The sequence below is a fragment of the Canis aureus genome, chromosome 15 (assembly GCF_053574225.1).
Source record: "Canis aureus isolate CA01 chromosome 15, VMU_Caureus_v.1.0, whole genome shotgun sequence".
Classification (NCBI taxonomy): domain Eukaryota; kingdom Metazoa; phylum Chordata; class Mammalia; order Carnivora; family Canidae; genus Canis; species Canis aureus.
The window spans coordinates 55,463,299-55,479,127 of NC_135625.1; the positions used below are offsets into that span (position 1 = coordinate 55,463,299).

At 35.5% G+C, this 15,829-nt stretch overlaps 1 protein-coding gene across 7 annotated transcripts in view; it reads right to left on the reverse strand.

Moving 5' to 3' along the window:
* CNOT4 (CCR4-NOT transcription complex subunit 4) overlaps window positions 1–15,829 on the reverse strand; it is a 137,271-nt gene that overhangs the window by 63,068 nt on the left and 58,374 nt on the right. For all 7 annotated transcript variants that reach the window (XM_077850044.1, XM_077850041.1, XM_077850042.1 and 4 more), the window contains 2 exons: window positions 14,482–14,747; window positions 3,430–3,627 (listed from right to left, as the gene is read on the reverse strand). In XM_077850044.1, the coding sequence (XP_077706170.1) occupies window positions 3,430–3,627; window positions 14,482–14,655 (372 nt within the window). In that variant the 5' untranslated portion in view covers window positions 14,656–14,747. The remainder of the gene's footprint in view (window positions 1–3,429; window positions 3,628–14,481; window positions 14,748–15,829) is intronic.

Here is a 15,829-nt window from a genome sequence, read left to right on the forward strand (position 1 = left end):
GGTAAAGCACCCTGCATACCCCCACATTATTCATATATTAAATATCATGTATTTGCTTTACAGCGAGCCAGCCTGAATACTAATATAGACTATAAAAGGCCACATGACAGAATTCTAAATGCCCAGTGGCATGTGTAATGTTTAAAATGTCTTCCTAAAAAATTTTTTTTTAAATAAAATAAAATGTCTTCCTATATATTCTGTGGGAACACAGTCAAGTGTTCATGGATATTAGAGACAAAATAAAAAACTTGATAAGCAGACAGAAGGATGAATGGATAAATTAGGGGAATGGATGAACAACAGACCAATCATCAGCAAAAAATATACTGGAATAGGACCTTTAAAACTAAAGGGAAGGGGGGTGGTTCCTAGTCCTGCCTCCGCCATGAAACAGCTGCGTGATTCCAGAGAAGTCATTTAACTTCCCTATGCCTCAATTTCTCACTTGTAAAACAACCTGGTTCTGTCTTTAAAGTCTTTTAGTTCCTCAAACAAGCTGCTCTCTCAGACCACCATATACCTGGGACACTCTTGTCCTTATATGCTTCCTAGCCAGTCTCTAGTAATTCTTAAGTATCCTTTCCTTAGGGAGGCTTTTTGTGGATCTCTATATTAGCCAAGTTCCCCACTATTATATGTTCCCCAGAACATATAATACACTTCCCTGTTTTAAATGTTCAGCACACTTAAAAGTAATTAAACTCTGTCTTAATAGTCTATAAATTAGTTAAGGGTAGAGACTGTGTCTGGCTTGCTAAATTACTTTACCTCCAACATCAAAGTACCTAAAATATGGAAAGTATTCAAGAGTTACTTTACAAAATGAATGAATTAGGTTCCAGCAAATCTGAAATTTCAGGACTTAGAAGATGATTACCTCTAATCACTACCTCTAGCTATCTACCCCGTCTTCTAAAATAGTTTTTTTGGGGATCCCTGGGTGGCGCAGCGGTTTAGCGCCTGCCTTTGGCCCGGGGCGTGATCCTGGAGATCCAGGATCGAATCCCACGTCGGGCTCCCGGTGCATGGAGCCTGCTTCTCCCTCTGCCTATGTCTCTGCCTCTCTCTCTCTCTATCATAAATAAATAAAAATTAAAAAAAAATAAAATAGTTTTTTTTAATGGATCAACAAATGAATACTGATTTGACAATCAATCTTGGTATTAAGTTTTCTGATGCACAAATATTATTTTCAAAATGAGCTTGAATTTTGCCTTAACTCTTCTGTTTTGCTAATCAGAATTTAGTCAAATATCAAATTATTCATCATCCAAAAATAAGTAAATAGGATCTTCTCTGACCTGAAAGTTACACAACAACTTGAAACTTCAAATTTTCTAATAGAGCTGACTTTAAGTCTTCCAAACTGAAAAGATTATACAATAAAATAAGAGAATTTGTTAAGATATTATTATTTAGAAGTGGTAGGACTGAACAAATAAAACACTGGTCTTTGGTCTTCCTAGGGTTTCAAGAGAAATAAATGAGAGAAATCAATGTTTAAAAATGTTCGCTGTCCTCTCACCAAGAGAGGATTTCAAAAGGATAAAACAAGTACAGTGCTTTTTCAAAGCACATTGAGATTCTAGATAAACCTCTCTCACTAGTTACCACCTAGATTAATTTTTTTTCTGTGTAGCAGTTCTCCAGATTAATGTTACTGGAGTCTTGTCTTTTGAAGTGGAAATAAGAAACCATTGTTAAGTAAATAAAAACAAATCACAGAATCTAAAGAGGAGGTAGGAAATCTATAATTCAAACATCAGACTGAGACTATGGCTTAATTTTTGGGCGCTGCTCCCCATATGCCTCCAGTATTATAGGTGATAGGACCCAGGATGTAGTAGCAAAATCAGGTACATGCATATCCAAGAGTTGTCAAATCAAAATAAAAGTTCCATTAGTTTACCGGAACAGCAGGTTCAGGAGATTCTAATCAGTAAGATTAGTAAGAATAAAAAGAGACGGATAAAATTAAAAAAAAAAAGCTTGCAGAGGGAAACGCTGTCTGGTTAGAGAAAAAGGCAGAGCTGAAAGGGGAAGACAGAAGGACCAGTGTAAAGCTGTAGTAGTGTTCAGGAAAATAGTCACAGGGAAGTGGGATTCTGTCCACCGGAGGAATCAGAAACAAAACAACAAAAAAGAACTGGCTGCTGAGGTTGAGTCATAGCCTAAAATGAGCTCTCATCCTTAACAAGTCTTCCTGAAGTCTTTTCCTGTAGAACTGGAGATCAGCTCCCTTTGGCTCTGGAAAGAACCTGGTCTCCAGAGGGACTCCTGCCGCCCACTAAAGCCAGTATCCCCTGACTTAGGTCCAAGTAATTCTAGAGCTGCCTCTGTGTTTATTGCCAATGATAAAGGCTTCTTAGTATGGTCTCCCTTAAGTTCTTTTCCACTGAAGCCCTTCACAGACCCAAATACATAGTAAACTCATCTTTAATAAATATGTATTACTCTCTCTAAATTGCCTTTACAAAATCAATTTTTACATTCCTTAAATTTCTTTCCTCTGGGGCCTTTGCCCACTTAGCCAAGTGTGAAGATTTCCACCTCCCTCGGCATTTTCACTATAATCCTCCCTCTTAGGGGTACCACGATGAGCATGACTCAAAACCCTTCTCAAGGAGCACTTTTGGCAGATCCCCCAAATCCAACTCTTTCCTACTGAAGTAAACTATCTGGCTTGAAGCAGCTTCTACATGCTCTGCCATCAATCTAGTCAGTACCTCCTAATACATCAGAAACTAAAAATTAGCAGATGTACAACCAAGGGCATCAGGCAAAGTTATGAAGTCAACATACTCTGATAACACAGGTGGTGAAAAAACAAAAAAGAAGTAATGAACAAAGGGTCTCCCCTGCCTCCAAACAAATGACAAAGAACCTGGTCCATTATTTTCCTTCATCAAATTATTTCCCCAAAATTGGCTTAAAATAAAAGAATAAAGAATGATGGTACAGCATAGCAGCAGTTCTATTATTGTTCAATAACCAAGAATCACTATGTAGACAGGATTTTTAAAAAATGCAGATCTCTAGTGGGTTCATGTAACTGCATGTCCACTGTGATTCTTTATACAGAAAAAAGAAACACAGTAGTCATGTCACACATTAGCCAGAATAGCAAAAAAAGAACCATTAACCAATTTTCAGATTATTAGCACTAAAGGAGATTTCAGAGATCTAGTTCAACTGCCTCGTTTCACAACTGAAGAAAATGAGGCCAAGAAAGATTAAGAACCTGCCTAAGATCACAAGTGGTCATTGGTTTCCTAGAGATAATTAAAAAATCATTTCCCATTCTCTCCTAAGTCTTAATAATTTCAGGGGAATCCAGCTAATAGGCAAGGTCAGCTGTTATTTCCAAATAAGACAAGCAAAAATAAAAAAATGTCAAGTTGAGAACGAAAACAGAAGAGGACTTACCTCTGGATCTGCTAGGCGCTGAGACAGTCCTACAACAAAGACAAGGTTTTTTTGTACAACACGTACACTAGCCAAATGTTTGCGGTTTTCTGATATTTTCTGTTTTCTCTCATTCTGCTTCTGTTTTTTCTCATTCTTTATCCTTTGCAATTCTTCCTGGGAGAGTGGTTTATAAACTGCTGGGTCTTCTGGATATGGCTTTAAGCATAAAACAAACACAGAAATTAGCATTAAATAAGGAAAGAAATAAACTACATGGATAAACAACTATTCTGGATGATGGGTATGTGGTTGTTACACTCCTTTTTCTAAATCTTTTAATTGCTTAAGATATTTTTATTTAATACATTCAAAATAAAGTTTTTAAAACACTTATTTTTTTGAGCTTTAGCACAGACTACTTTTAGCACTTATAAAACATAAAACACCACCAAAGGTTCTATAATTTTAAAAAATACAATTATGGTATTCCCTATAGTGCCTAGCAGAGTTGACAGGAAAAATAAGCTTCTAGGATGCTGTGTAAGAGGCAAGGAGTGTAAGTTATCTCATCTAAACATAGGTTTATATATTACAATTCACAAATACTTAATGAAAACTTACTATGTGCCAGAAAATTAATGAAGTATTTATTCTTTAATTCATTGCCAATCTAAACAGAACATAAATGGGCATATAAACAACAATCCATAGACACTCTGGGTCAGGAGCTTAACTTTGGTTTCCAACACTTACTAACTAACCATGTGGATATTAAGCAAGTTAATGAAACTCTATACCTCAGTATCCTCAAGAGTAAGATGAAAATAATCTTAAAGGCTGGTGTAAAAGTAAAATAACTCTTATAAAGCCATTATTGTCATGTCTAGCACACAGTAATCCTTCAATAAATACTAGCAATTACACTGTTATAATTTTTTCCCCTTTCTTGTCATTACAATATTGTTTTCATTCCTACGCTAATGCCAAGGCTACCCTGGTGGCCTGAATAAGAGCTGTGGAATCACATTGCCTGGCTTTGAATCTTGGCTCCTCTTTACTATCTGAGAGACACTGGCTATAAGTTATGTGACCTGCCTGCCTCATTCATCTCTTCTGCAAAATAGGAATCACAGTACTTTATTAAGGAAGGTTTCTCTAAGAGTTAGAAAAGATATACATTTATAAAGTGATTAAAACCGTGTCCTTATTACTACTAATAAAAAATAGGGGTGCCTGGATTGACTCAGTCTGCTAAATGTCTGACTCTTGATTTTAGCTCAGGTCATGATTTCAGGGTTGTGAAATCGAGCTCTGCATTGGGCTTTGTGCTAGGCATAGAGCCTGCTTAACATTCTCTCTTTCCCTTTGCCCCTCCCCGCCCCTGAAAATATAAATAAATAGTTAATAGCAGATGAAAGATGGGACATATTAAATACATGTATCTAAGTGGACATGAAGAGATCCCAGAAGTAGGAAACTGTGCCTATCAGAACATAGGAAAAGGGAATAAGAGAAATGATGTCATCAAGAAAAAAAGTAGAAAGGAAGTAGAGTGGAAAGAGTATTCAAAAGCCTGAAACCTTGCTATGTTTTTAACATAAAGGTACTTTCAACTTTTCATACGTAAATAAAACACAAAATATAAAACCCCTCAAATTTGTGAACACACTCAGATTAGTGTCGAAGGCAATTAAGAAAGTGAGACTTCTCTTTATGTTCCTCAGCTTCTATTGGTAATATCATAAGGTCTCCAAAAATCCTGTTTTTAAATAATCAGACGTAATTCTTAGTGGTCCTGGAGGACACAAGCACCCATATCATTTGATTTCCACAATTAAAAATCTGAAAATAAAATAAAATAAGAATCTGAATCTGCCAGCTAATTGGTCCTATCTGGCATACTCCAACTTACTTGTGAGTAGGAGGCATATAAAACAGCTGACTTGGTAACTCATGTGACTTTTGCATGACCTGAAGTCTTTCTCCAGGATGAAATATAAAGCTAGTAGTGCACATTTTAGGCACTCCATAAATACTTCCCAAATGAACACCAAGCTACTCTCTAGAACTGAGAATTTAACATGGTTAATTTTTCTTTAAAAAAATCTTAACTTTTCTAAAGGTTCCAGAAAAAGTTGGAAAAACACACATTCCATGACAGTGCTCCACCACACACATACCACCATAAATACCTACTCCACAAACCCAATGACATAAAATTAATAAGCTGATACAAAGAGATGAGTAAGGGAGGAAGACTAAAACTGGAAGATGAAAAATGCATGTGGTTTACTTTTTGACTAAAACATGTATACTAAACTTAATTTTCTAGGAATGTAACATCAAATGAAAAAGTATAAGCAGGAAAATTTTCTGTAAATATATTACTAATGTGCTGTCAAACTAATGGAAATTATGGCACCTGTAGAGAACCAGTTTTAATGTGTAAAATATTTTTAATAGTGTTAATTTGATGATAAACTGCCGAACTATTAATTACAATGTTTTATATTCTCTAGTGTAGTCAGTTTCTTTCACATGTGTAATTATGGTCCCGCTTTTATTTTCAATATATGTCTATGTCTTTTCTCTTTACTTTCTGATCAGACTTGCCAAGAGTTTGATTATTTTATTAGTCTTTCAGAGAAACCAGCTCTTTTACTGAAGTATAACAATTTCATCAAATTCTGCTTAATCCCTGCTTCCATTGTCACAATGTTTACTACTCTTTCTTGTTTCTTAATGTGGAAATTAGGTCATTAATTTTTTGTTTTTCATTTTCCAATAAATATATTCACAGCTTTAACTTTTCCTCCTCCTAGAAACAATAAAAAATACAATATAAAGTTTTATTTTTTAACCAGAACCTTAGAAACAATAGTGATCCACAGTGGGGAAGTCCCAAGACAATTTCCGTATAAAAGTCAAAATCCAGAGAGATAAGTGTAAAGTCTGAATAACAACATATGAGGAGAGGGTCAGCATTCAAAGCTCAAGGCCAGCCCAAGGGAAGAGTCTTTGGGGAGCTCAAACCCATGGTAAACTGAGACCCAGCCTGCCCCCCAAAGACTCTTTCAGTCTCAGGATAAGAACAAACTACAGAGAGGTCAGAACAAGATACAAAAAATAAGGATAGTAGAAAAACATTCTGAAGAAGCTGCTGAAACCAACCTTAGGGAAGATTCACCTCCTAGAGACCTAAGGCCTTTATACTTGGCCCCAACAGCGACCATATGCTTGAGGCATCCCTAATGGCATTTCATGGATCCAGCAGAAGCCAAATCAAAGTTTCTCTAGAGAAGGGCAAATCTACCTCGGGCCCTGGACAACCCTACAAATAATTCAGTGACAACAACCAGGAAGCAGGCATAGATATAACCAAGCACATAAAGAAATAAAACAACATGAACATCAACCAGTAGAAACATTCCTCACAGACATCAGCAACTGGAATTATTAGACATAGATTTTAAAACAGTAATGCTTATTTAAACAAATATATGATAAACTTGAAAGTATGTACAGGGTACAAAAATTTATTTAAAATATATCAAGTAAGAAAAGAGAACAAACAGAACAAACATTACATCTAGAAAGGCAAAATGTTAATACTCAATAGACATTCATATTTATTTATTTTTTTTTAAAATATTTTATTTATTTATTCATGAGAGAGACACACACACAGAGAGAAAGAGAGAGAGAGACAGAGAGGCAGAGACACAAGCAGAGGGAGAAGCAGGCTCCATGCAGGAAGCCTGATGCGGAACTCGATCCCGGGTCTCCAGGATCACACCCTGGCTGAAGGCGGCACTAAACCGCTGAGCCACCTGGGCTGCCCGACATATTTATATTTAGCAAAAGACTAGACCTAAAAAAAAAATTCAAACACAAAAAGAAAGATCAGAAGAAATCATCCATTAATGCATTAAGGGAAAAAAAAACACAAAAGAGATTAGGAGACATGAAAAGCAGTGAAAACAAATCTGAAAAATATGTAACAGAGTCCCAAAAGGAGAGCAAAGAGAATAAAGACAATATTTGAATAGATGATAGCTGATTCCCCGCCCCAGAACTAATGAAACTCACCAACACACAGATTTTAAAAGCTCTATAAACCCTAAGCAGATAAATAAAAAGAACACAACTGAGTTCTTTTTGGAACTGGTTAATATTTCCACTGTACCCTAACAGTCCATTTTTGTGCTCACTGCACTTGTATTCTAAAGTTTTGTACTAATCTGAGCTGCCTGGCTCCCTCAGTTGGAAAAACACATGACTCTTGATCTTGGGGTCATAAGTTTGAGCTCCACATTGGGTATAGAGATTACTTACTTATAAATAAATAAAGTTAAAAAATAAAAGTTTTTATTAATTTACACAAAATTGTGTTCATGTACAAACACATACGCTTGCTGTGTTATTCAAATTTTCCATTTCCTTTTTTTTATTGGTCTATTTCATGTATCAAATTCTAAAATATAAAAGTGAAAAGTCTCTCCATTATAGATGTGGATATATAATTTCTTATGGTATTTTTATATCAGCTCATTCTACCTCAAAGCTCTACTGTTAAGTAAATAAAATTCGATGACCTTATGGACATTTAATAATTTAAAAAATTCCTCTTTTCCTTTTTAAGTGTGTTTGATCTTGAATTTGATTATAACTAATACCAGTACTACTATATCTTCTCTTTTATGATTTCCCTAGCTTCTCTGATAATTTTCTGTATATGTTCCTAGTCAAACAGTTCTACAGGGTTTATTGGGGAAAAGAATAATCTTTCATTTTCTTCTTTCCCTGAACCAGCTGCCTCTCTCTAGAATAATCCTGTTAGACTCATTTAGATGATTATTTTGTCATTTACTGACAAATCATTAAATATGATGCTTGTATGGCTACTTCTCCATTTTTCAGTTCTACATATTATCACATTATGCAAATTGACAATTTAGTTTTCTTTCAAGCAGACTAACCATACGTTGCAAGTCTACTTTCTAATCTTCCACCCTAATTTTGGTTAGATCAACATTCACAATTACATTATTATAAAGTTCAAAGGTTATTTATACATTTCTACCTTCAGCCATGACAGAAAGAGTAACAAACCAGGCCTACCAGCATAAACAACTAGAAAACGAGACAAGATATATGAAACAACTGTTTTCAGACATCACACAATAAGTAATGAACAGCAAATCTGTGACTGCTGAGAGAAAAGAAATGAGACAGGTGAAAACCATGAGTGTCTGTCCCAGTTTTCTATTCTCCAGGCCCTAACTGGACCCTGGCAGGGTCTAACAATCATATTGAGCAGAGGGGACAGTGATCAAAACCTGAAGAGGCTGAGGCAAATAAAATTTATTGGGCAAAATAACAAAAAGAGGGAACTAGTCAAAAGAATTCCAGAAATTTACATAGAGGAATCCTTGATACCAAGTTCCCCTAGACAGCTCTCCAATAAAGACACTCTGATGGAGTCCAGGTAAATAATGAATTTGAGGAGGAACTCAAAAAGAAGTAATACCAATCATATGTAAACTTTTTCAGAATATAGAGGACAAGGAAACATTTCCTAACCCATTTTATGAAACCAGTATTACTTTGATACCAAATCTAAAAACAATATAAATAAAGCCAGAGATAAATACCTCTCATGACACAGACATAAAAATCTTTCTGAAAACATTAGCAAATTGAAAATAAAAAGTGTAATATATCATGATCAAATGAGGTTTATCCTTGGAAAGGAAGGTTGATTCAAAAATTAAACAATTTAAATCACCATTTCAACAGAATGAAAAAGAAAACACACGGTCATTTCAAAAGAAATTATAACACCCACTCATGATAAAACCTCTCAGTAAGAAAGGAAAACGTCCTCAACCTGATAAAAAAAACCATCTACAAAAAACTCATAGTCAGTAATACATTAATTGTGAAATACTCAATGCCTTCCCACTAAAACTGAGAACAAGGGCAGCTCCAGTAGCGCAGCGGTTAGCGCCGCCTGCAGCCCAGGGTGCGATCCTGGAGACCCGGGATCGAGTCCCAAGGGGGGCTCCCTGCATGGAGCCTGCTTCTCCCTCTGCCTGTGTGTCTCTGCCTCTCTCTCTCTCTGTGTCTCTCATGAATAAATAAATAAAATCTCTAAAAAAAAAAAAAATTAAAAAATAAAATAAAATAAAACTGAGAACAAAAATATCTGTTCTTTGCACTTTATTCCAATGTTCTACTGGAGGGCTTATCCCGTGCAGTAAGCCAAGAGAAATAATTTAAAATGCCTGAAAAAGAAGAAGCAAAATTTTCTTCATTTACAGAAGACATGATCATATACGTAGAAAAGCCTAAGGAATCTATTTAACAAAATCAATTATTCTACATATGAACTGGAAAATGGAATTTTAAAAATATCACATGCCAAAGCTCTGAAAACATGTTACAGAAAAATGCAAGAAAACATGCTATACTACTCCATATGCTGAAAACTACAGAACAAGTTTTTATAAATTTGTAAAACCTACAAAACTGGAAAAATATATTTTATTTAGGAACTAGATGAGTCAACATTTTCAAGATGTCACTTTTCCTCGAATTGACCTGTTTATTCAAGTGCAATCAACAGCCTCCTAGGCTTTTTTGCACAAAATTACAAACTAATTAAAAAGCTTATGTGGAAATGCTAAGGTATCAGATGCCCAAAATAAATTCTATAAAGAATAACAAATTTGAAAGATTATACCAGGTTTGAAGACTTAGAGCAATTAAGACAGAATGGTAGGCATTAGAAACAATTCTCTGCAGATGGATGTGGATGGATTCTAGAAATAAACTTACACATTTATGAGCAACTGATTTTTAAGAAAGAGTTCAAAACCATTCAATAGTTAACAGATAGTCTTTTCTACAAATGATTCTGTAGTAAAAATATATGTGTGTGGGGGAAAAAAAAAAAATCTCAAGCCCTTCAACATATCCAAGCCACTGCAGCATAACAGGGTTATTTTTCTTATCCTGTACAGCTCTTCGCTTCCCCTAGAGTTGTCTGATTAGATCTTTATATGCTTATTACTAATTCAACCATAATCTCCAAATGTTGAAAGAGCTTCAGACACACGCCTCTTTTAAAACACCAAGTATTCTCTCAATTGTATAGTTTTGTAGAAACTCCTCCCTTGCAACTTTCTGATCTGCCAGACTTTGTACTGGTTGTCCTCTTTCCCATCATCTCAGGAATCCCACTGCACTGTTCCTATGTTTGATCACCTCTTTCCTTTATTCCATGCATTCTCTTTTCTTCATTCCTTCATGTTGCTGGGGAATAAATACTCTGTGATAGATTCCTGAGAGAGAATGCATGGAAGGTAAAAAAAAAATTTTTTTGAGCTCTTTCCTTTCAGGTCTGAAAATGTTTTTCATGTACCTTCACACTTAATTCACAGGCAGATATGCAGTTCCAGAACAAAAATAAATTTCCATCAGAAGTATCTTCTACCTTCGAGTCTTGCTTTTGAAATGATTCTGATGCCTGATCTTTATGTAGGGTCTACTTTTTTCCCCCTTTGAAAGCTTGTAGAACTTCTTTTGTTTTCAGTTTTCTGTTACTTAAAAATGAAGAATTTGTGCCTGGCACTTGAAGAGGCCTTTTTAATCTAGAAATATATCCTTTGGTCTTGGGAGTATTCTTCAATAATATTTCTGAAAATAACTTTCTATGTTACTGTGGTCTATTTCTAAAATACTAACTTATTTAGTGCTTGACCTCCTGGATTGATCTTCAAATAAAATTATCTCTTAAATATTCTACTTCCTTTGTCTTTTTGCACTACTTTTAAAGAAATTTTCTCAAATTCATCTCCAAACTGTTTCTTTGTTATTTCTGCTATTATAATTATCAGAACATATTTATCCTTCTTTGAACTTTTTTAGACTATCCTGTTCTTGTTTCATGGATGTGATATCCCCCATTATTTCAGAGATGAAAATAACATAATTTTGTCAAAGTTTTCAACTCTTTGGCCAGTCCAGTTTCCATGCGAGTCAAAGCTGTATGATGCTACCTCAGTACACCACCTGTGTTCCCACATCTACTGTTTCCACCAGGTAGTTCTCTCAGAAATGCTGCACTGAAAGAACATATAAACACAGTCTAAGGGATGGCTAGACAGCCTGTGCCTCTGTTTAGGGAAACACTGAGGGTCCTTCTATCCATTTAGGCTCAGCAACTAGGACCAAACAGAAACATTAAACTGTCTTGGTTTTTAAAACCTGCCCACCTCTCTGCTTCTCAAAACTATTAAAGCAAAGAGGCCCCTTTAAGTAAACAAGCAGGTTTCATTTATGAGCTCAAACCAGAGCTTGCTTCAACCAACACCCCACCTGCATTTCCAAGTTGACTTAAGTCATCTTGATTTGCCATTTCACAGAGTGGCCTCTGCAGGCCATCTCCCAGCAGGGTAGGGCTATGTGTAAATGGCAGCTTCACAGTCTTCTTCCAGGCATCGGGCAACACTTGTAGTTTCCCTCTGTGTTAATAAAACCACTGAGGCGTAAAGACTTGCTGGTCCCTGACTGGGATAGGCAGTTTCGTAACTACACATGCTCAGTGCGCTCAGCACACTCTGTGGGGAGGCTAAGCCAAAACTCTGTATGGCCTCAATGTCTGCCGTCTATGACCCCCTCCAGCCAGTAGGTCTAGTAGTCAGAGACCAAGCAGAAATTCTAGCAGTTCTAGTTAAATTAAGTCAGCAAGAAACCAAAAAAATTCCTCCTGGTCTGACTTAACAATAACCACCTCAGCTGAAGATTTTAACTTGGAAACCCTAAAGGAGGTTGCCTTGTAATTCTTCAATGTGGATTTTTTCTTTCTATAAATGTTGGAGAACTCTGATGCTCCTTCTTAGCCAATCTCTCATCTTTTCTACTGACCCTCTCTCATGACCTCATTCAGTATTACTTTATAAGTAACATACTATATGCTAACTATCAAATTTATATTTCCAGGGACACCTGGGTGGCTCAGAGGATGAGCATCTGCCTTTGGCTCAGGGCATGATCCTGGGGTCGAGTTCCACATCAGGCTTCCTGCATGAAGCCTGCTTCTCTCTCTGTCTGTGTCTCTGCCTCTCTCTGTGTCTCTCATGAATAAATAAATAAAATCTTTAAAAAAAATTATATTTCCATACCAGAACCAAATTGGAACATTCTCCTGTCTAATTAATTTCTCCATTTAGATTTCTAATAGGAATCTCAAACTTAACATGACTAAAACTGAGTTCCTAATCTTCTCAAAAACCTATTCCTACTGAGGTCTTCTCCATCTCAGTCCATGGCCCTTTTTACTTCCAGTTGCTCAGTCCAAAACCTTATGGTCACCAGCTCTTCTACTTGCCCTGTATAATGAATATTAAACCTTATGAATCCTTGTCTGGAAAACGTTCTATTATGCTTTTACATCTAAATGAAATGGAGAATTCTTCAAAGTTATTTATCCTTAAAATTTGGAAAAACAAATCTCTCAATGATTTTCTCTTTTCTACTGTTATAAGACAAAAACAGTAATCTCAGTTTTCTTCTTGTTCCTTTGTCATCTAAGGATTTTTTCCCCCATAAGCTTAAATTTAGAACTTTGTCTTTAATTCTAAAATTTTACAATTATATTAACAGAGGTTGATTTTTTTCAGTCATCTTGTCTTTTACTCATACAGCCCTTCTAAGGACAACTGCTTTTCAGGAGAAATTTTCTTCTAGTGGTTCCTTGTTTCTTCCTTCCATTCTTTTTTTTTTTTTTTTAAGATTTTATTCATTTATTCACAAGAGACACAGAGAGGCAGAGACACAGACAGAGGGAGAAGCAGGGTCCCTGTGGGGAGCCCAATGCGGGACTCAATCTCTGGACCCCAGGATCACGCCCTGAGCTGAAGGCAGACACTCAATCACTGAGCCACCCGTCTTCTATTCATCCTATTTCACTGCTTCTGTAGTTTCTCTTGGCCAATAAGAACCAGCAGATCTTTTATGCTGCTTAACTTCTCTTTCATACTATTTTTTATCTTTTTGTACTATACGTTGCAAAAAAAAAAAAAAAAACGTTCAGCAAAATTTTCCAATATACAAATTTGTTCTTGAACTTTAAAAAATGTTCCTTTTACATAGATAGGAAATTCTCTTTTGTTTGAGAAGCACCAATGATACTTTTATTTTTTTTCCAATGATACTTTTAAATGTTTGTTTGCTTACTTATGTTGGTTCTTCTATTTAATGATTTTTGTGCTTCTTCTTCTTATAACGTTGGCATTCCTGAAATATCTGTTAATTCTTGGTTCTTGCACATCTGTACCTGTAATAACTCTGCTAGCCAGTCTGTAAATGCTATTTGTTTACTGCAGGATGCTCTTTTGTAACTGCAAAAAGGACAAACTGGTAGATACCATGTATCAATAATTCATCTTCTGAGGATAGGATAGGATAGGATAGGAACCTCTTGGTTCCTCCAGGGTATCTCCATCCACCTTAAGGCTCTGACCCAAATTTATAACCAGTGTTCCAGCAAGAGAGCAGCTATCTCCACTACATGGCATAAAAGCTAGGCTGGATGCATACGCTGCTCCAATGTAACACTCAAGCAACCGCACTGATATTTTCCTTAGGATATTAAAAGCACCACGTCTCTTATCTTTCTCAGCAGCCTTACCTGAATATGTTTGAGCTCATGCTTCTTTCTCAAAATTGACCCTAATGACCAACTGTCTTTCAGATTCTTCACACTTCCCTGGCCTTCCAGAAAGGCACACTTTTATTGATAAATATTTTACTAAAATTATTTTGTTTTACCTTTAAAGTTTTTCTACTTTTTTCTCTAAAGGTCAACCAGAGAGATTATATGACTTTACCAAGGTCATATAGTGTTTTTCTACTTCATTATTACCTTAAAAGTATAATGCTAAACATAAAATCATCTGAGGTTTGTAGATTCTTTTTAACCTACTTACTCATTTGCAAGGGGCAAAAAAACAAAAACAAAACAAAACAAAAAACTGTACACAAAGTTACTTTGGAGTTATTTACCTTTCTACATGCAGGACAAAGCCCATTTTCATCAGTGCGAATTCGATGCCAACAAAATCGGCAAATCTGATAGCCACAGGTGCAAGGAAAAAAGTTGATATCATCTATCTCCAAGGGCTCCATGCAAAGAGGACATTCCACAGGGTCTTCCTTCGCATCAGGACTGCGAGACATCTTCACTTTTATTAAACAGCAGCAAAAGTTTATAATAACTTAAGGGAGAAGGAAGTTCAGCACTGAGAACTAAACTGTAGAACTTCAAAGACCTGCATGAGGAGAAACAAAATATACTGTTTACTACTGGAAAAAATGGCATTTCAACCATCAGGAATCATATTATCAAAAAAATCGTATAGATATTAATCAAACCAATTTTGCTATCATCTCAGATGATTCTCAAAACATCTGAGAATCCGAATGAATTCAGAATGAATGTCAAAATAGAAAGTCTAGCATTATTAATCTTTGAGACTCAATAGAAATACAAAAGAACTTCCTTTCTTACATAAAACATTTAATACTAACCTAGTATCTAATCATAGCACATTTTGGGGGAATAAATAATATACAGCCTTAAAATATACTCTAAACTGCCTTATCTCTGACCTAAAAGCTAGTAATGCTGCCACATAACTAAAGGAGTATCACAGTATTCTAAAATGTGTCAGAAAATAAATGTGCTTACAAAATAAACCTAAAAAGAAACACAAAGGCTTCAGTCACCTATAATAACATGTTAGTATCAAACCTTTATCACAGAAAAGACTAGAGCTGAAAAAAAAAAATACGCCATAGAACCCAATAGTTTACAACCAAATTTGTATTATTATGCCAATGGAAACTTCTGGTAAAATAAGCACATATTAAATGCAAAAAAAAAAAAACCTCTCTCTCTCTTTCTCTCTATGTCTATCATGAATAAATAAATAAGTCTTTAAAAAAATAAATGCAAAAAAAAAAAGTATTTTTCTATGGTAATCCTACAAAACCCTACAAAAAAACAGGAAGGGGGAAGAAACCAAAAAGATTCCAGACTCCAGACTGTTTTGAAAAGTTAAATAACTTATCGTTTTAGATTATGAGGAGTTGACAATCTTTATGTAACAATTTAGGCTAAAGTCAATGGTAAATTAAAATGTTACACTGAAATCACTATTTTAGCCTCCAAAATATGTCAATGCAATCCCTATCAAAATAACAGAGGTGTTTGTTTTTTAACATATTCAAACTGATTCTAAAGTTTACATTAAAGAGTAAATGCGGGCAAACTGCTTTGAAACTTCTGTGGTGGAGGGGGGGAATGTGGGATTTTGTACTAGCAGATACTGAACTACAAAGCTAAAGTAAT